This window comes from Micropterus salmoides, unplaced genomic scaffold (assembly GCF_014851395.1).
Source record: "Micropterus salmoides isolate LMB-PRFRI ecotype aquatic unplaced genomic scaffold, ASM1485139v1 Ms_hic_scaffold_4, whole genome shotgun sequence".
Lineage (NCBI taxonomy): Eukaryota > Metazoa > Chordata > Actinopteri > Centrarchiformes > Centrarchidae > Micropterus > Micropterus salmoides.
Window position 1 is genome coordinate 2,755,439 of NW_024043372.1, and position 21,590 is coordinate 2,777,028.

General features: G+C 43.8%; 3 protein-coding genes and 1 pseudogene across 3 annotated transcripts; 1 reads left to right on the forward strand and 3 right to left on the reverse strand.

Annotated features, from left to right (window-relative positions):
- The first annotated feature begins 1,457 nt into the window (after positions 1 to 1,457).
- Positions 1,458 to 5,589, forward strand: oser1 (oxidative stress responsive serine-rich 1). Its single transcript, XM_038696165.1, has 4 exons — positions 1,458 to 1,977; positions 2,752 to 2,861; positions 3,231 to 3,347; positions 4,195 to 5,589. The coding sequence occupies exons 2-4, from the start codon at positions 2,785 to 2,787 to the stop codon at positions 5,129 to 5,131; spliced, it is 1,131 nt and encodes a 376-aa protein (XP_038552093.1). The 5' UTR covers positions 1,458 to 1,977; positions 2,752 to 2,784; the 3' UTR covers positions 5,132 to 5,589.
- Positions 5,590 to 7,139: 1,550 nt separating this feature from the next.
- On the reverse strand, positions 7,140 to 15,733 carry LOC119885863 (annotated as a pseudogene).
- Positions 13,249 to 20,153, reverse strand: LOC119885864 (tripartite motif-containing protein 35-like). The gene is made up of 2 exons (XM_038696172.1): positions 19,977 to 20,153; positions 13,249 to 15,490 (listed from the first exon to the last, which is right to left on the reverse strand). Exon 2 carries the CDS (start codon positions 15,475 to 15,477, stop codon positions 14,170 to 14,172), a length of 1,308 nt encoding a protein of 435 aa, XP_038552100.1. The 5' UTR covers positions 15,478 to 15,490; positions 19,977 to 20,153; the 3' UTR covers positions 13,249 to 14,169.
- Positions 16,903 to 21,296, reverse strand: LOC119885776 (nuclear factor 7, brain-like). The gene is made up of 2 exons (XM_038696001.1): positions 21,213 to 21,296; positions 16,903 to 19,890 (listed from the first exon to the last, which is right to left on the reverse strand). Exons 1-2 carry the CDS (start codon positions 21,294 to 21,296, stop codon positions 18,616 to 18,618), a joined length of 1,359 nt encoding a protein of 452 aa, XP_038551929.1. The 3' UTR covers positions 16,903 to 18,615.
- Between the last annotated feature and the right edge of the window lie 294 nt (positions 21,297 to 21,590).

Consider the following 21,590-nt stretch of genomic DNA (forward strand, 5'->3'; position numbering starts at 1 on the left):
CCCAACACAAACTCATTGTCACATTATCTTGGATACTTCCAAAGGTGGAAGAAGAGTAAAAGTAGCAATACCACAGTGTAGAAATACTTTTTATTAATGCATTTAAAATTTTACTTATGTGAAAGTACAAAATATCAGCATCAAAAGGCCTAAAGCACCAAATGTAGCCTAAAAGTATAGTCATTGTGCAAAATGCCTACTGCAGGCCTATATTACATTATTGGATTATAATTATTGATTAATTACCACTTTAATGTTGCAGCTGATAAAGGTGGAGATCATTTTAATTACTTCATATACCGGTGGATACCTACATGTCCGGCCTAATAAGACAATTATTCATCTGTTAGGAACTTTATTTGTGCAGAGCATCAGTGTGTGCCATTCACTTTCCAGAAACAAAACACAATACACCACACAAGTCACATATCAGCAATAAAGTAAATAAGTATAGCCTGTAAAGCACAAGAAATACATGATACATAGACAATAAATATAAAAAGGTTGTGCTAAAATAGATAAATAAAGAAATAAAATAAATCAACACACATACACACATGGTGTAGGCTAATACGCCTTGTGTGTGTTAGTTGATTATATTTATTTGTTGAGTGTGTAAAGTAAATGGGAGCTACAGCTGTTAAGGAGTACAAAGTTGCATAACACTCAAGTAAAGTTCAAGTTCCTAAATCTGCACTGAAGTGCAGTACTTGAGTTACTTTCCAGCACAGGACAGTCACTGGGGTTACACGCCTTCATCTCATCACGCCTGGATTATTGCAACAGCCTTTTCACCTGTTTAACCCCAAAATCTATTGATCGACTCCAGACTGTCCAGAACTCAGCTGCCAGGCTTTTAACCAGAACAAAGAAATATGACCACATTACTCCTATTTTAGCTTCATTACACTGGCTCCCAGTATGTTTTAGAATTTAAAATTCTATTGATCACTTTTAAAGCTCTTCGTGGCCTCTCGCCTCGTTATATCTCTGACCTTTTAGCACGTACCTTGAGATCCTCGGGCAGAGGTCTGCTGTCTGTTCCAGAGTCTCGACTGAAAACTAAAGGGGACAGTTTGCTGTCAGGGCCCCGAGGCTCTGGAACAGCCTGCCCGAGGAAATCAGGTCTGCAGAGTCTTTTAATTCCCTTCTTAAAACATACTTTTATAGGAGAGCCTTTCCTGATTTTATTTATTATATTTTTATTTATTTTTTATTATTATTATTTTTTTATTTAATATATTTTATATTTATTTTAAACGTATTTTAGCATATAATTGTTTTTATGTGTTTTCTTGTTTTTACACTTTGTAACTGGTTTTTGAGAAGTGCTCTCTAAATAAAGATTATTATTATTATTATTATTATTACCGACAGTAATGTGTTGTGGCTGGAGTCCAGCTGAAGGCCACGCCCCTCTGAGGGGACAGAAACTCACATATTGATCTCTGTTATATAACAGAGATGTAACGCTGCTCGCGTTTCGTCTCTTCGGCCTCCCAGAGACTCTGCGTGTAAAAGACGTGTCTGTATCGATCCTGCTGCGCGAGATGTTTCCCAATATCAGACGGTGACGTCACGGTGCGTGTTTCTGGCCGCTGACGTCAGCAGCGTTGTTGCAGAGTCACTGCGGTTCGTCTGTAAACAAGCCGAAGAAAGAAAAGTCTCCTGTAAGCGACCTGTTTGTGTCCGCTGCTGGTCCCCGGTGGGTTAAATACTCCGGAGCGGCTCTGAGAGACGAGTCCAGCCATCCGGACGCGGGTTTTCTTTCTTTAAATAAAGGCGCAGGTCGTGTTTTCGCGGAGACTCTACGGAGCTAACCTTCAAGCTAGCTACGGCTAGCCTGTCAGTCACTTTAGCTTAGCTTAGCTGCCGTTAGCCTCGCTGGCTAGTCAACATCCAGGGGCCTGCTGGGAGGGAAACACCCTGTATGCACTGGGCATATCTCTCTGCACTGCGACCAGGATATCCTGAACCGTGAGTCTTGTGTTTTAAACTTTTAAGAATCGTTTATAACGACGCCAGCTAGCCTGTTAGCTTAGCAGCTACAGAAACTAGCACTAGCCAACAGGGTGGGTGCTTATGAAATCCTCTGTTTACAAGCGGTGGCAGCTGATTCTGTCTGTGTGGGTTTGTTGAGGGATTATTGAGTTTACAGTTCATGTAGACTCTCAGCAGCATAACGTTAAATAATTAAAACACAGTTTAACCTTCAGTTTGTGTTTTATTGGCTCCAGAAACATGTTTGTGTCTCCATTAGCTCACGTGATGTGATGTGGTAAACAGAACTGGCAGGGACTATTGAACAATGCTACATGAGCAAATTACCAATCAATATGTCAGACAGCATCTCAGTTTTAACGTACTTGTTCTCTGTAAGTCAGTGTTGTGTAGTCAGAATATTAAGTTCTCCTGTCCGGGATGTATTTCCTGTACTGTACTAGGATGGTTTAATGCAACTGTAATATTTTTTGTCCTTGTGTTGTGGAAACCTGTCAGTGGATTCCCGCTCAGATTCCTGCCATTTAACCTGCAAGATTTAAGCCAGCTAGTAGCCATAGAAACGGCCAAAATGTTAACTTAATGAATTGTGCACACGTAAAAAGAAGTAAATGCAGATTCGTTCGTGATTCAAATGAATTAAATCAAACTTATTAAATTGTTCTTGAGGATAATTATATTGTGATATTATTGTTTTATTGCCTACATGATAACACACATTAGTGATGAATCACTGTGTTTGTGTTGCAGCTGGGTGGCTGGTCAGAGCGGCCTCCTCCCACCATGGAGGCAGGAGGGAAGGACTGCGAAGAGGAAACGCTGCAGACGGCCTTCAAGAAGCTGAGGGTTGATGCTGAGAGGTAAATAACAGACTGAGTCTCCGGCTTCTTGACTCATGTTCTCTGCTGCTGCTGCTGTTTGTTGTTGCCACATACTGTAAATGCTGGCTGGTGCCAACGTGGCAGCAAAAACTCAACATTACTCATATTAGGGAGTGGTTTTATTCTTCTCAGTGAAAAGCAAGAATGTAGTTTGTTTTAATGTGTCATTATGAAGTAATTCAGTTTGTAGGCTTCAATCACTGCGATGTCACCTCACACGTAAACCTGAGTATAACACTGTGATGTATGTGAAGGATTACGCTCTTGGTCAAGAAATCTGTCCAAGAGATCCTGTGGAACTGGTTTTATTCTGGAAATGTTTATATGTTTGTCTCCCCCTCTCTGCAGTTTACCTGGAGCGGTGAGTGTTTCGGAGGCGTTGGCTCCCAGAGTAGCATCACGCGCTTGTCTTGACACCAGCGGAGCGAAGCCCAAACTCGGCTGCCCGAAGGACAACTGGCACGGGTAAGTTGAAGGGGAGTGTCGTCTTGTGAACAAAAAGTTTCATTTATTGTTCAGGCTCTGACGAAAGTAGGCAGTAGGGGTGTGAATCTCGCCATTCGATTGGATTATGATTCAGAGGACTGCGATGTGATAATAAAATAATTATCGATGCACCTTGATGCATCTTTTTTTCTGGCTGATGTTAAACAGACACGTTTCTGTATCAGCAGAAAATGTGAAACACTCTTTGTGTTGTGAATCTATGACCTGGCTGGTGAAGGTTTTGGGTCTGATGAGGTCCCACCGTCCTTGTCTGACAACAAACAAACATATTTTAGACTCTAGTAGAACATTTTAGACGTGGCTGTTGAATTGTGATAAAAATACTCCACAACATACTGACACTTTATGTACCAACACCAGTCGTCTTATTTGTACTAAACACTAAGTTTCAATACACAGAAAAGATCGTTTTGTGTGCAATTTAAGCAGCCGACTGATAAATAAAGCAATGTGTAATTAGGAAATCATAAGTCACAAGGGCTCTACCATAAATATGTTGTAAAGACTTTTATGTGCTATAAAAAGCGACCTATGAGCTGTTTATGAGCGGATACACCTGCACAGCTGCTGACAGACAGAATCCGCCTCTGAAGCTGGAAATAATCTCTGAAACATAAATGTGATGCCACCAACTTGTAAATGGTGTTTACAGCCACATCCAAGTCGCAATTGGCACCAAGAAACAGACACATTCGACTTAATAACACAAACAAAATGTAAAAGTGTCACATCAGTGCAACATCATCATTATCTCTCCATTTTCTTTCTCTTCTTGCCCTCCTATTCCTTTTCCCTCCGTCTTTAGCTGCATGAGGAAAACATCTAGAGGAGCGTCCAGAAGCCAGCGGCGTCGGAGGTCCAAGTCCCCCATCCTCCACCCTCCGAAGTTCACCTACTGCAGCTCCACTGCAGCCTCTGCACTGTCGACCCCTAGTGGCTGCCTGAAGCACCAGCGCCTGGCCGTGCCTGAAGCCTCTGAGCCTCGTCCTGCAGTCGAAGGAAGAAGCGCCTCCTCTGCAGCCGTCCCGGCCCAGAAAGAGCTCTCTTCTTCTTCGGGCTCTCCCAGCCACATCTCGCCTCTGGTTTTTGGGTCTTGTGCTGGGTATGAGACGCATATCGGGGCTGTGGTTTCCTCGCCGTCCTTACAAGAGATCCCCGCTGTCATTGCTACTGTCGCGACATCAACCCGGCAGGATGGAGGAAGCTCCGGAGAAGCCCGGTCGACCGAGGAGAAAAGTGCCTGTGACGGAGCAGAGTCTGGAGCCGGAGCACATCGGATAACCGGACCAGCAGACGCCGCTGACTTCCGGGCTTTATCCGAGCTCCACAGTAGCGGCTCCGCAGAAGGCCCCCAGGCTCCCTGCTCCTGTGGCTGGAGGAATAGTTCAGACTCCCAGGAAAAGAGCCCGCAGGGGGCCGAATCTCAGTGCCAGTGCCAGACCAGTCATCAGGGCTGGCACGGCGTGGAGGTGTACTCCTTCACGGGGCTCCGCAATGTCATCTCCGAGTGCGAGAGGAGCCTGCCGGGCCACGAGGACCCCACCAGAACACTCGGCACCAACAGCACTGCCGCCACGGCTCCGTCATCGTCGTCGTCTACGTCGGGCTCCCCTCGCTCGTGTTCGGAGCAGGCACGAGCCTACGTAGACGACATCACGATAGAGGACCTTTCTGGCTACATGGAGTATTATCTCTACATCCCCAAGAAGATGTCACACATGGCTGAGATGATGTACACTTAAACAAAAAGTAAAAAAATATATATAATTATGAAATCATAATAAAATAACTAAGAGATTTTTTTCTGTTGTTGAGAGAAAAGGTGGCCTCGAAGGAATGTCAGTAGAGGGTAGAAACTGGATCTGGCATGAAAGTTTAATTATACAACTTTAACTGATTTTAACGCAGGTTGAAATGTCTCCACCCCCCCTCGCCCCGCTCATTTTACTAAAACTGACAAATTACGCCATCTGTTTCTCATTAATTTTCACTTTCTACATGGAGTTTTGTTTTGTTTTCAGGTTTGATTTTCAGTTTACAAATGGAAGTTGCCAAAGCTTTTTGGTGCAGGGTCTCTGAGGGAGATAATCGTAGGAACATGCAGACGTGTAATGCCAAGTGTTTGTGGTGTTGTGACCTTGAAAAGTCGCCTGTCTGGTTTTCATTTCACTCAATAAAAGGAGCAAACTGTGTTGGAAAACGTGTCGTCGTCTCTTCAGTCAAAGGAGAACCGCAAGTAACGCCGGCAACTAATAATCTGGGGTCGTTTTTATGTTAGTTAATTCTTCACGTTGAATAACAGCAGTGTTTGATGTTATCTGTCAGTGGCCAAGTAACAGTAACATGGTTTTACTGAATAATTGAGTAAATATAATTTCTTAATGTGCTCTATATCACCAAATGTTTTAGGTCGCCTGCCTTTACCTGCACATGAAGGTTAATAACATCCCATTCTTAATCTGTAGGGTTTAATATGGAGTTGGCATCACCCTTTGCAGCTGTAACAGCTTTTCTGAGCAGGCTGTCCGCAAGGTTTAGGAGTGTGTTCATTGGACCATTCTTCTAGAAGCACAGATGTTGGACGAGGACGCCTGGCTCGCTGTCTCTGCTCTAGTTCATCCCAAAGGTGTTCTGTCGGGTCGAGGTCAGGACTCCACACCAAACCCGTCTTTGTATCCATTAACAGTTCCTTTCACTGGAACTAAGGTGCCAACCTCTGAAAAACAACCCCACACCATGATGCCCCCTCCACCAAACTTTGCACTTGGCGCAGTGCAGTCAGGCAAGTACCGTTCTCCTGGCAACCGCCAAACCCAGACTCGTCCACCGGATTGCCAGGCAGAGAAGTGTGATTCATCACTCCAGAGAACACGTCTCCACCGCTCTATTGCCCAGTGGCGGCGTGTTTTACACCGCTGCATCTGATGCTCTTCATTGCACTTGGTGATGTAGGGCTTGGAAGCAGCTGCTCGGCCGTGGAAACCCGTTCCATTGACGTCTCAACGCACTGTTCCTGAGCTAGTCCGAAGGCCACACTACAATCTGAGGTCTGTAGCTATTGACTCTGCAGAAAGTTGGCGACTTCTGCGCACTGTCTCTGTGATATTATGTGGCCTACCACCACATGGCTTACACTTTGTTATAATACCACTAACAGTTGACCAGGGAATATTTAGTAGTGAGGACATTTCACGAAACCTATCACAGTACCACGCTTGAATTGACTGAGCTCCTGAGAGCGGCTCATTCTTTCACAGATGTTTGTAGAACCCTACCTAAAGAAACCTCATGTATTTAGTTACTTGTGACTGCTGATGAAGTTACGAGAAAAGAGTTTGTGTCTTCAGGGGCTTTCAGTGGGCTGTTGCACAGAGACTGCTGATAGGAGCACGCTCGGAGCGTGACGGAAACACAGAACAGTCTGTGGTTTGACTTCTTTCCATCAGTGAGGTGAGAACAGAAGCCATTCAGCCTTCAGCCGACACTGTACATGTTCCTGTTAAAGGTGAGTGTGTGTCTGCATGGCTGACAGTGTTTTTCACTCAACTTATTCTGCCACACAGTTGAAGTTACAGTTGTAACATACTCTTAATTCAATTAAGCACAAAATACAAAACCTAATTACTTCATAAAATAAAAAAAAATAATCATAGAGTAAGTTGAATCAGGCCCGAGGCTTCGGTAGAGCTCACTGAGCCTGTTTTTATCAAACCGCTACGAGGCAAAGGTTTGAACTGAGCGATGAAAGTAAGAACCCCTCACCTTTACTCATAAATGTATGTAAATGAATATAAGAGAGCTCCAGATGGGTCTTTAATGGGTTCAGTGTAGAAACACAGAGACAGGTGAGCTCACACCTGAAACATGCTTTTGAGCGATGACATGATGAAGGATAAGAAGTTATGACTACTGCAGCTCATGCTTTATTGTGAGCACGTCAAAGTGTCTTCATAATTGAATTGTTGAAGAGGGAAAGAAAATGTACTCGCCTGGTGTGCAGATCAAACACATAACCTTCTAAGTAAGAGACTTGCACTCTACCAACTGAGCTAATCCATGTTTGTTAGGATTTCACAGTTGTCATTATGACTTGGTTGTTGACGTGAATGATACTTAATATATAAAGTTATAATAAATCATCCTCTTTATCTCTAACTGCTCTGTTCCACTGTCACGCAGACCTTCACTGCTGACAGCTTCACTTCACTTATAGTGCTAATGAATGGAAACATCCTCTCAGTGAAAGTGTGTGTGAAGGTGTGTATGTGTGTGTTAGTATCAGGATCAGAGAACGACAGCTTTCCTCTGTTCCAGTCCAGATTCACTCTGATCCTCTGGGGCTTCTTCTGCACTCTGAAATCAGTGGGTGGAGCTGGTGGTGACCATGCTGAGTATTTCTCTTCATAGAACCGTATTATCGATAATCCAGACCATAAGCGTCCCTTCCTCTGCACAGACTCTGCTAACACACCCAGAAACCAGCATGCACTGTCTCCAACCTCGACATCCCAGCTGTGAGTCCCTGAGTTAAAGCCCTCAGAGCCCAGGACAGAGTGGTAATAATCAACCCTCTCTGGATTGTCAGGAAGCTGCTGTCTCTCTCCTCCTCTCACACTGGTAAGATCTTCAGACAGGATGAGTCTTGGACCAGCAGTGTTTGGGTCCAGAATGAGAGGAGTGTAGGAGACCATGTCCTTCATCTTGTTCCAGATGTTGAAGGCCAGGTTGCCCAGGTGTTTGGCCTGGTCTATCAGAGCTCCTGAGGGCAGCTGTGGATAATCCAGCAGGGGCGCTGCTGGACTCTTTCCACTGCAGCCTTGCAGTTGAGCAGGAATGAGACGTCTTCAGCTCTCAGCTCCTCCTCTGTGGCTCTGACTGTGTCTGAAAGAGCTGCTATCTCTCTGCTCAGAGCCTCCATCTTCTCCTTCATCATCTGACTCTTCTGCTCCTCTTCCTCCCTCAGTGCAGCCATCCTGGCCTCCTCTTCCTCCTCTAGAAATAGGTGAAGCTTCTTAAACTGCTCCTTAATCTGCCTCTCTGTGTGTCGGGCCTGGACCTTCATGTGTTCTGCTGTTTGATCAAACTCCTCTTTAACTTGTTCACAAACCTTTAACTTCTCCTTTAAGGGCTCCAGAGTTTCCTGAAGTTCCTTCTTGTGTTGTCGTGCAGCTTCATTGATGGGTCTGAATCTGTGGTTGCTGTGTTTTTCTGAATCTCTGCAGATGACACACACTGGCTGCTGATGGTCCAGACAGAAGAGTTTGAGTTTCTCAGAGTGCAGACTGCAGAGAGCCTCTGAAGCTCTCTGATCTCTCTCCTGTAAGAAGGCCTCACACAGGTTCTTTAACACCAGGTTACGAGGTGGATCATCCTTTGAAGATCTTCTGTTACAAACTGGACACTCAGGTGCTTGTTTTTCTCTCCACCAGCTCTTCAGACAGACTTTACAGAAGCTGTGGCTACATGACAGAAGAACAGGATCTCTGAAGACCTCCTGACAGACCGGACAGCAGAGATCCTCCCCTGATCTGGAAGCCATTTTGTCTCTGAAGCTGAAACCCAGCAGACAGAAAGTACAGTCAGTCATGGCTCCCCTCCCTCCTCTACTTTAATGTTATGTTTTTAGTCAAACTCACCTTCAGTGTGTGGAGCGTCAGCAGGTTGAAGCAGCAGTGTTGTAGTTTTCCACTTTTCTCTCCTGTAGCTGAACTCACTCAGAGGAACTTGTTAGTTTGGTCTGAAGGTGAATCTGATCGTCTGTTTTTCACTCTGTGTCTCTGTAGTGAGGACGAATGAGAAGCTGTTTCCTGGTTTGTCTCAGGTGAGTCAGGTGGGGGGTTGAACTTTGTCAGACCTCCTCTGCTAACAGCTGTTGCTTGACCTATAAACCTGGGTGCGCTTCATTCCAGTACTGAGTCACTGCTGATAGCAGGCAGCAGGCTGTTGCTACTGTATGTTATTTAGAAGTACTTTCGATGTAATGGAGGAGTTAAAATAAAATCCCCAGGAATATTCTGGCAATTGGGGACTATGGAACATCAAGAAAGATGTGTAAAGTGAAATATTGTTGCAGAGGGGAAGTGTGTAACAAAAGAGGTACCACAGAATATCATAGAACAACAGGTACCAAGATATGGAGCTGTGCCAGCTTTACTTGTGATTTGTTCGATGTGACTGGGCTCTGGCTGCAGGACATGTATACCAGTTCTTTCAAGGAAGAGGTGTGTGTGTTTACCTGCTGGTAGAAGTAGGATGGCCTTGACACTAACAGATTTGCCTTTGGTTGTTTTCATAAACGCATTTGACTTTTACACAGCATCTGGCTGGACAGACATTTGGGTAATGACCGTCTTCCTGTCAGTGATGACTCATGAGAGGTCAACCAGTCAGCAGCAGGAGCGAACAAGAGCTCTGCCGGCGTCACAGGACACATTTGTGGAGCATTTGACTCGTCGGCTTCTTTGCTGAGACCTGTAGAGATATGAGGACTCTCCTGTGATTTTACTGATGATACAGTTTCAATGGGTGAACTTCCAGCCACAGGAGTGATCAGACAGTAATCTATACACACTGTGAGAGCCTTTTTGTTTAAGGTTTGTGATTGTTGTTGGTAAACCTCCCGCCACCAGGGGGAGCCAGTGGCCAGAGTTCATTTTATCAAGGTGCAACAGGGCACAGGTGTTGGTCTTGGTTGGCAAAAGGTCTCTGCACACATAATCAAACTTACTAAAAGTTAGGAGAGCCTTCCTATGAAAGTATTCATGTTAAATGACGTGCTGTCATTAGACGCTGCTGAGAGAGAGAGAGAGAGAGAGAGAGAGAGAGAGAGGGGAGGGAGGCAGCCTACACAAAGGTGATGTTGCTATAGACTAAATGAAAAATGGTACAGATATTTATAGTAGTTTTAATGGTAACAGTCGTAATGTTAATGATTATAATAACAATAATAACAATAGGACTAGCAACAATAGTCGTTGCAGCAGAGGGTGTCGAGCAGGAACACGGGGGCAGCAGGTGACCCGCAACCACAGATCCAGACTCCACAGCTCCAGAGCCAGAAAACACCTGCAGGAAGTGATAGGAGGAGAGAGGAGAGAGACGAGAAAGCACAAGACTACCGGAAAGGGGAGAAGTTGTGTTAGTAACATGCAATAATGGGATGAGGTTGCATACAGAGGGAGAGAAAGTAGAGGAGAGAGGAGCTCAGTGCATCATGGGAAATCCCCCGGCAGTCTAGGCCTATAGCAGCATAACTAAGGGATGGTTCAGGACTCACCTGAGCCAGCCCTAACTATAAGCTTTATCAAAGAGGAAAGTCTTAAGCCTACTCTTAAATGTGGAGATGGTGTCTGCCTCCTGAACCCAAACTGGAACCTGGTTCCACAGGAGAGGAGCTTGATAGCTGAACGCTCTGGCTCCTAGTCTACTTTTGGAGACTCTAGGAACCACAAGTAACCCTGCATTCTGGGAGCGCAGTGCTCTGGTGGGGTAGTAAGGTACTATGAGCTCTTTAAGATAAGATGGTGCCTGACCATTAAGAGCTTTGTAGGTAAGAAGAATGATTTTAAATATTATTCTGGATTTTACTGGAAGCCAATGCAAAGAAGCTAAAACAGGAGAAATATGATCTCTTTTCCTGGTTCCTGTCAGAACACGTGCTGCAGCATTCTGGATCGGCTGAAGAGTCTTAACTGACTTTTTTGAGCAGCCTGATAATAAGGAATTGCAGTAATCCAGCCTAGAAGTAACAAATGCATGGACTAGTTTTTCTGCATCATTTTTAGACAGGATGTTCCTGATTTTTGCAATATTACGTAGGTGAAAAAAGGCGGTCGTTGAAATTTGCTTAATGTGAGACTTAAACGACATGTCCTGATCAAAGATAACTCCAAGATTCCTCACAGTGGTGCTGGAGGCCAGGGCAATGCCATCCAGGGAAACTATATCTTTAGATAATGCGTCACAGAGGTGCTTAGGCCCCAGAACAATAACTTCAATTTTATCTGAGTTTAACATTAGAAAATTACAGGTCATCCAGGTTTTAACATCCTGAAGGCACATTTGAAGTTTAGCTAACTGATGAGTTTCATCTGGCTTGATCTATAGATATAACTGAGTATCATCTGCATAACAATGAAAGCTTATGGAATTTTTCCTGATAATATTGCCTAAAGGAAGCATATATAAAGTGAAGAGGATTGGTCCGAGGACAGATCCTTGAGGAACTCCATGACTAACTTTGGCATGCATGGAGGACTCATCGTTAACATGTACAAACTGAAATCGATCCGATAAATAGGACTTAAACCAGCTTAGAGCGGTTCCTTTAATGCCAATGAAATGTTCCAGTCTCTGCAATAGGATCTGATGGTCAATGGTATCAAATGCAGCACTAAGATCTAATAAAAGCAGTACAGAGACAAGTCCTTTGTCTGATGCAATAAGGAGGTCGTTAGTAATTTTCACCAGTGCTGTCTCTGTGCTATGATGAGCTCTAAATCCTGACTGAAAATCCTCAAATAAACTATTGCTCTGTAGAAAGTCACACAGCTGTTTAGCAACTGCTTTCTCCAGAACCTTAGAGAGAAATGGAAGGTTAGATATAGGTCTATAGTTGGCTAAAACATCCGGATCAAGTTTGGGCTTTTTCAGAAGAGGTTTAATTACAGCTACTTTAAAGTACTGTGGTACATAGCCTGTTGATAAAGATAGATTGATCATATCTAGTATAGAGGTGCTGACTAAGGGTAAAACATCTTTAAGCAGCCTAGTCGGGATGGGGTCTAAGAGGCAGGTTGATGGTTTAGATGAAGAAATTATTGAAGTTAGTTGGTAAAGATTGAGGGAAGCAAAACAGTCTAAACATGTATCTGGTTCTACAGCTGTTTCTAAGGTTCCTGAGTTAAGAGATAAGTCGGTGCCAGTTGAGGGCAGGTCTTTGTGAATTTTGTCTCTAATAGCTAGAATTTTATCATTAAAGAAGCTCATGAAGTCGTAACTACTGAGAGCTATGGGAATACTTGGCTCAATAGAGCTGTGACTCTCTGTCAGCCTGGCTACAGTGCTGAAAAGAAACCTGGGGTTGTTCCTATTTTCCTCTATTAATGACGAGTAGTACGCTGCTCTGGCATTACAGAGGGCCTTCCTATAAGTTTTAAGACTATTTTGCCAAATTAAACGAGAATTTTCCACTTTGGTGGAACGCCAATTCCTCTCAAGTTTCCGCAATATTTGCTTTTATTTGCGAGTTTCAGTATTATACCATGGAGCTAACAGTTTTTGTTTTAGTATTTTCTTTTTTAGAGGGGCTACAGAGTCGAGTGTCATTCGCAGCGAGCCTGCAGCACTATCAACAAGATGATCGATTTGGGAGGGACTGAAATTAGCATAGGAGTCCTCCGTTACTTTGTGACTAGATAATGTATTTAGAGCTGATGGAATCGCATCCTTAAATTTAGCTACAGCACTATCAGACAGAAATCTTTAAGAAGACTTTAAGAAGACTCCCGAACGGCCTATTGTTAGTCTTATTTATTGCTGATGTTCTTCTCATGCAAATGTAGCTGTACAATCAGAGGCAGAGTCCTGCACAGGGGAAGCTGCCTGACTCAAACTGAGGAGGCAGGTGTCATCCTAAAGTTTCTCGAAGGTCTTCAGTATAATCTGATTCTCTTTCTACAACAAAAACACTTTTAGTAGTAAAATAACTGCAAAAAATCTTTCTCAAGGTCCCGGGCTGAATTTCAGTCCCACTACATCTCTGGCTGTTAAGTTGCATTATTGTATATTATGTAGGTCACGTAAGTTACAGCGACTGAGACGGTGGAGAAGCTATAACGTTACCTGAATATCAGTTTAATAAGGTACAAGGTTGTTTATTTGTCGTTATACGTAAAAAAATTTATACAGAGCCCCAAGTCAAAAAGATTTGAGAGCCGCTGGTTAAATCTACAATAAGTCGTGTTTAATGAGCCTTGTGTGTTTTTTAATGTAAAATCTTAACCTTAGTTTGACAGAGTTAGATTGTAGTAAGTTACATCAGTGTAGTGAATTGTTCTTCCACTGTGTTGTTGTCCTGCACCAGGATCAAAAGTTATAGTCTTTTTTTTATACAGAACTCCCATTACAGAATAATATAGTTTATCACTAGATTATAATTATTGATGCATTAATGTTTGAGCATCACTAATGGCTCATCTGGACTAAAGAAAAGAACATCTCAAAAACTATCACATCTAGTATTGGATGAGTAAAAGTATGACCACTGACAGATAACAGGAAAATGTAAACCAAGTATGTTTAACTTTGTCACTGTTTCTGCACCACAGTCCAGTATAAACCACATAATACAAGCAGATTTACAAAGGCATAGTCAGGTGAGGGTCAAGACTCCTCTCCACTTTGTTAAAACAAGCGTCCTTAGGTTGATGGATGCAGATCAAACGCTGTAACGCTCACACTGCGGCACATGCTTTATAGTGAGCATGTGAAAGTGTCTTCATAATTAAATTGTTAAAGAGGGAAAGAAAATATAGTCGACCGGTGTGCAGATCAAACACGTAACCTAAGTAAGCTAACTCTACCAACTGAGCTAATCACTGTTTGTTAGGATTTCACAGTTGTCATTGCGACTGGATGATATATAATATATAAAGTAATAATAATACATCATGAATATAATCATCCTCTTTATCTCTAGCTGCTCTGTTCCACTGTCACACAGACCTTCACTGCTGACAGCTTCAACTCATCCAAAGTTTCAATATATGGAAACATCCTCTCAGTGAAAGTGTGTGTGAAGGTGTGTATGTGTGTTAGTATCAGGATCAGAGAACGACAGCTTTCCTCTGTTCCAGTCCAGATTCACTCTGATCCTCTGGAGCTTCTTCTGAACGCTGAGATCAGTGAGTGGAGCTGATGGTGACCATGCTGAGTATTTACCTTCATAGAAAACTATTACCCATAATCCTGACTTTATGTTGTCTCCCTTCCTCTGAACAGACTCTGCTGACACACCCAGTCCCCAGCCTGTACTGTCTCCAACCTCGACATCCCAGCTGTGAGTCCCTGAGTTAAAGCCTTCAGAGCCCAGGACAGAGAGGTAACTATCAACCCTCTCTGGATTGTCAGGAAGCTGCTGTCTCTCTCCTCCTCGTCTCACACTGGTCAGATCTTCAGACAGGATGAGATATGGACCAGCAGTGTTTGGGTCCAGAATGAGAGGAGTGTAGGAGACCATGTCCTTCATCTTGTTCCAGATGTTGAAGGCCAGGTTGCCCAGGTGTTTGGCCTGGTCTATCAGAGCTCCTGAGGGCAGCTGTGGATCATCCAGCAGGGGGCGCTGCTGGACTCTTTCCACTGCAGCCTTGTAGTTGAGCAGGAATGAGACGTCTTCAGCTCTCAGCTCCTCCTCTGTGGCTCTGACTGTGTCTGAAAGAGCTGCTATCTCTCTGCTCAGAGCCTCCATCTTCTCCTTCATCATCTGACTCTTCTGCTCCTCTTCCTCCCTCAGTGCAGCCATCCTGGCCTCCTCTTCCTCCTCTAGAAACTGCTGAAGCTTCTTAAACTGCTCCTTAATCTGCCTCTCTGTGTGTCGGGCCTGGACCTTCATGTGTTCTGCTGTTTGATCAAACTTCACTTTAACTTGTTCACAAACCTTTAACTTCTCCTTTAAGGGCTCCAGAGTTTCCTGAAGTTCCTTCTTGTGTTGTCGTGCAGCTTCATCGACGGGTCTGAATCTGTGGTTGCTGTGTTTTTCTGAATCTCTGCAGATGACACACACTGGCTGCTGATGGTCCAGACAGAAGAGTTTGAGTTTCTCAGAGTGCAGACTGCAGAGAGCCTCTGAAGCTCTCTGATCTCTCTCCTGTAAGAAGGCCTCACACAGGTTCTTTAACGCCAGGTTACAAGGTGGATCATCCTTTGAAGATCTTCTCTTACAAACTGGACACTCAGGTGCTTGTTTCTGTCTCCACCAGCTCTTCAGACAGACTTTACAGAAGCTGTGGCTACATGACAGAACAACAGGATCTCTGAAGACCTCTTGACAGACTGGACAGCAGAGATCCTCCTCTGATCTGGAAGCCATTTTGTCTCTGAAGCTGAAAACCCAGCAGACAGAAAGTACAGTCAGTCATGGCTCCCCTCCCTCCTCTACTTTAATGTTATGTTTTTAGTCAAACTCACCTTCAGTGTGTGGAGCGTCAGCAGGTTGAAGCAGCAGTGTTGTAGTTTTCCACTTTTCTCTCCTGTAGCTGAACTCACTCAGAGGAAGCTGTCAGTTTGGTCTGAAGGTGAATCTCATCGTCGGTTTTTCACTCTGTGTGTTTCTCTAGTCAGGAAAAAGAAGTTCCTGGTTTTTCTCATGTGAGGGGTGGAGCTTTGTCAGACTTCCTCTGCTAAAAGCTTTTGCTTGGCCTGTCAAACCTCTGTGTGCTTCAGTCTAAAGTACTGATCCACTATTGCATATGCAGACTTATAGTGTGTGAAGTAGTCTGAACATAGTATTTAACAGAGTTCAAATAAACCCCCCCGGGATTGGACAGACATTTAGTGTAATGACCGACTTCCCATCAGCGTTAACATATGAGAAGTCCACCAGGCGGCAGCAGAGATCAACAAGAGCTCTGCCGGAGTCACAGGACAGATTTGTCAAAAAACTCAGGTTTACAACAGGAACATTTGACTCACTGGCTTCTTTGCTGAGACGTGTAGAGATATGAGGACTCTCCTGTGATTTTACTGACGATACAGTTTCAATGAGTGAACTTCCAGCCACAGGAGTGATCAGACAGTAATCTATACACACTGTGAGAGCCTTTTTGTTTAAGGTTTGTGGTTGTTGTTGGTAAACCTCCCGCCACCAGGGGGAGCCAGTGGCCAGAGTTCATTTTATCAAGGTGCAACAGGGCACAGGTGTTGGTCTTGGTTGGCGAAAGGTCTCTACACACATAATCAAACTTATTAAAAGTTAGGTGAGCCTTCCTATGAAAGTATTCATGTTAAACAACGTGTTGACTTGTTATTAGTCGCTGCTGTGGGTTTCAGGCTGTGTTGTCATAAATCTCTGACACCTTCTCTAACTGAAAAACAAACTATTTCAGTCCCAGTACATCTCTGGCTGTTAAGTTGCATTATTCTATATTATGTAGGTCACAAGTTACAGCGGCTGAGACGGTGGAGAAGCTGTAACGTTACCTGAATATCAGTTTAACAAGGTACAAAGTTGTTTATTTGTAATTATACATAACATTTTTTTACACAGGGCTCCAAGTCATAAAGATTTGAGAGCCGCTGCTTAAATCTACAATAAGTTGTTAACTAGTAACTGCGGCTGTCAGATAACAGAAGTGCAGTAAAAAGTACATGTCCCTCTGAAATGTACTTAAGTAGAAGTATGAAGTGGCAAAAATGGAAATACTCAAGTAAAGTACAAGTAAGTAAAGTAGGAGTAGCATTTATTGTTCCAGATATGAAAATATCAGAATAGTGAGGAGGATAAATGATGACACAGTTTACACAGTAATGCTCACAAGTTTATTAGCAGAGCAGTGGATAAAGGAAATAACACCACTGAGATCATTTGTTCAGACTCAAGTTCATCAGCAGCCAGTTTACAGAGCAGTCATTCAGACAGAAAGTACAACAAACATTATGCAGAGTTCAGATGATGGGTCTCACAGTCAGGTCTTTATGGGTATCAAAGGACATGAAATGGCAGATAGGTCTGCAGAGGAGGCCACAAAAAGTGAGTACACTGATGTAGTTTGCTTCAGAAAGACAGAAATCAAGAGCGTTATTAAAGAGAGCATGAAGGAACGGTGGCGAAAACATCAGGAGGAAGAGAGGAAAGGAAGGAACAGGAGAGACGAGACAATGAAGACTTAGATCTGGACACACTGGACTAAACAGCACTTTATTCAAAACAGGCAAACATAAGTCAGGCAGCTGTGGGCAACAAGAAAGGGTGGATCATGTTATGGTAGACTGTCACAAACCTGAGGAAGAAAGAAGGCAGCAGATTCAAAACCTCAGAAAGACAAAAGTACTATTTGATTTAATGAGTCAAATGTGGTGAGAAGCTAATGACAGCATGAAACGACGCCAGGAAACAAAACGCCAGGAGAGTGTTGGACCTTTTTCAGAGGAAAATAGCAGTTGGTAGTATTAAAAAGATCCCAGACATCAGATGACTGGCCTTTTGAAAGAGCCGGCAGTGATTTACACAGAGCAGCACTCAAACTCATGAGGGAGCAAAATCCAACACACAGAGACCGACTCACCTGGAGACAGCTGCACCAACATGCTGGAGACTCAGGTAAACTCCCACTGCAACGTTACAGTAATATGTTTATCAGCCTGAGGTTGAACTAATCCATGCCCGTTACATGATAATAATAATGATAGCTCGCCTGCATGCTTTTCAGTTACTGATGTTTGTGTATCTTTTGAGATCACCAGTGTTTTCAGCTATGTGAGCACAGCTAAATGTACTGAAAGATAACAAAACGGTTAGTAGTAGTTAGTTTGTTGCCACACTTTAGTATGACAGAGTTAGATTGTAGTAAGTTACGTCAGTGTAGTGAATTGTTCTTCCACTGTGTTGTTGTCCTGCACCAGGATCAAAGGTTATAGTCTTTTTTTATACAGAACTCCCATTACAGAATAATATAGTTTATCACTAGATTATAATTGATGCATTAATGTTTGAGCATCACTAATGGCTCATCTGGACTAAAGCAAAGAACATCTCAAAAACTATCACATCTAGTATTGGATGAGTAAAAGTATGACCACTGACAGATAACAGGAAAATGTAAACCAAGTATGTTTGACTTTGTCACTGTTTCTGCACCACAGTCCAGTATAAACCACATAATACAAGCAAATTTACAAAGGCATAGTCAGGTGAGGGTCAAGGCTCCTCTCCACTTTGTTAAAACAAGCGTCCTTAGGTTGATGGATGCAGATCAAACGCTGTAACGCTCACACTGCGGCACATGCTTTATAGTGAGCATGTGAAAGTGTCTTCATAATTAAATTGTTAAAGAGGGAAAGAAAATATAGTCGACCGGTGTGCAGATCAAACACGTAACCTAAGTAAGCTAACTCTACCAACTGAGCTAATCACTGTTTGTTAGGATTTCACAGTTGTCATTGCGACTGGATGATATATAATATATAAAGTAATAATAATACATCATGAATATAATCATCCTCTTTATCTCTAACTGCTCTGTTCCACTGTCACACAGACCTTCACTGCTGAGAGCTTCACTTCATCCTCAGTGTTAATGTATGGAAACATCCTCTCAGTGAAAGTGTGTGTGAAGGTGTGTATGTGTGTGTTAGTATCAGGATCAGAGAACGACAGATTTCCTCTGTTCCAGTCCAGATTCACTCTGATCCTCTGGGGCTTCTTCTGAATGCTGAGATCAGTGAATGAAGCTGGTGGTGACCATGCTGAGTATTTACCTTCATAGAACTCAATTGTCCGTAATCCAGAGCATATGTTGTCTCCCTTCCTCTGGACAGACTCTGCTGACACACCCAGTAACCAGCCTGTACTGTCTCCAACCTCGACATCCCAGCTGTGAGTCCCTGAGTTAAAGCCCTCAGAGCCCAGGACAGAGTAGTGTTCATCAAACCTCTCTGGATTGTCAGGAAGCTGCTGTCTCTCTCCTCGTCTCACACTGGTCAGATCTTCAGACAGGATGAGATATGGATCAGCAGTGTTTGGGTCCAGAATGAGAGGAGTGTAGGAGACCATGTCCTTCATCTTGTTCCAGATGTTGAAGGTCAGGTTGCCCAGGTGTTTGGCCTGGTCTATCAGAGCTCCTGAGGGCAGCTGTGGATCATCCAGCAGGGGGCGCTGCTGGACTCTTTCCACTGCAGCCTTGTAGTTGAGCAGGAATGAGACGTCTTCAGCTCTCAGCTCCTCCTCTGTGGCTCTGACTGTGTCTGAAAGAGCTGCTATCTCTCTGCTCAGAGCCTCCATCTTCTCCTTCATCATCTGACTCTTCTGCTCCTCTTCCTCCCTCAGTGCAGCCATCCTGGCCTCCTCTTCCTCCTCTAGAAACTGCTGAAGCTTCTTAAACTGCTCCTTAATCTGCCTCTCTGTGTGTCGGGCCTGGACCTTCATGTGTTCTGCTGTTTGATCAAACTCCTCTTTAACTTGTTCACAAACCTTTAACTTCTCCTTTAAGGGCTCCAGAGTTTCCTGAAGTTCCTTCTTGTGTTGTCGTGCAGCTTCATCGACGGGTCTGAATCTGTGGTTGCTGTGTTTTTCTGAATCTCTGCAGACGAGACACACTGGCTGCTGATGGTCCAGACAGAAGAGTTTGAGTTTCTCAGAGTGCAGACTGCAGAGAGCCTCTGAAGCTCTCTGATCTCTCTCCTGTAAGAAGGCCTCACACAGGTTCTTTAACACCAGGTTACGAGGTGGTTCATCCTTTGAAGATCTTCTCTTACAAACTGGACACTCAGGTGCTTGTTTTTCTCTCTGCAAACCCCAGCAGACAGAAAGTACAGTCAGTCATGGCTCCCCTCCCTCCTCTACTTTAATGTTATGTTTTTAGTCAAACTCACCTTCAGTGTGTGGAGCGTCAGCAGGTTGAAGCAGCAGTGTTGTAGTTTTCCACTTTTCTCTCCTGTAGCTGAACTCACTCAGAGGAACTTGTTAGTTTGGTCTGAAGGTGAATCTGATCGTCTGTTTTTCACTCTGTGTGTTTCTCTAGTCAGGAAAAAGAAGTTCCTGGTTTTTCTCATGTGAGGGGTGGAGCTTTGTCAGACTTCCTCTGCTAAAAGCTTTTGCTTGGCCTGTCAAACCTCTGTGTGCTTCAGTCTAAAGTACTGATCCACTATTGCATATGCAGACTTATAGTGTGTGAAGTAGTCTGAACATAGTATTTAACAGAGTTCAAATAAACCCCCCCGGGATTAGACAGACATTTAGTGTAATGACCGACTTCCCATCAGCGTTAACATATGAGAAGTCCACCAGGTGGCAGCAGAGATCAACAAGAGCTCTGCCGGAGTCACAGGACAGATTTGTGGAGTTTTGACTCGTCGGCTTCTTTGCTGAGACGTGTAGAGATATGAGGACTCTCCTGTGATTTTACTGACGATACAGTTTCAATGGGTGAACTTCCAGCCACAGGAGTGATCAGACAGTAATCTATACACACTGTGAGAGCCTTTTTGTTTAAGGTTTGTGATTGTTGTTGGTAAACCTCCCGCCACCAGGGGGAGCCAGTGGCCAGAGTTCATTTTATCAAGGTGCAACAGGGCACAGGTGTTGGTCTTGGTTGGCGAAAGGTCTCTACACACATAATTAAACTTACTAAAAGTTAGGTGAGCCTTCCTATGAAAGTATTCATGTTAAACAACGTGTTGACTTGTTATTAGTCGCTGCTGTGGGTTTCAGGCTGTGTTGTCATAAATCTCTGACACCTTCTCTAACTCTGACCTAACGAACATTAAATTGTCTTTTTATATCTGACTTTCACCAAAGCAAACAGCAGCCACTGAGCTTCTGGACCCTGCTTTATATGAACATTATACAAGGATTAACTGTAACATAGGTAGGTCCAAAACAGCCGTGACCCACCGAGACATGGACTCCTGTGTGTTCTGACCCTTTTCTATCAGAACCAGCATCAACTTTTTCAGCAGTTTGACCTTCAGTAGCTCATCTGTTGGATCGGACCACACGGGCCAGCCTTCTCTCCCCACATGCATCAATGAGCCTTGGCCGTCCATGACCCTGTCACCAGTTCACCGCTTTTCCTTCCTTGGACCACTTTTGTTCTGACCCCTGCAGACTGTTTTGGAGATGCTCTGACCCAGTCGGATATCCATCATAATTCGGCTCTTGTCAAAATAGCTGAAATCCTTACGCTTGCCCATTTTTGCTGTTGGCTGTCAGGAAGTTCGTGAAGACTCCCGAACGGCCGATTATTGTTAGTCTTATTTATTGCTGATGTTCTTCTCATGCAAATGTAGCTGTGATGAGTCCTGCACAGGGGAAGCTGCCTGACTCAAACAGAGGAGGCAGGTGTCATCCTAAAGTTTCTAGAAGGTCTTCAGTATAATCTGATTCTCTTTCTACCACATAAAACACTTTTAGTAAAATAATTGCAAAAATTTTTCCGCATGCGTCTCAAAGGCTGAATTTCAGTCCCAGTACATCTCTGGCTGTTA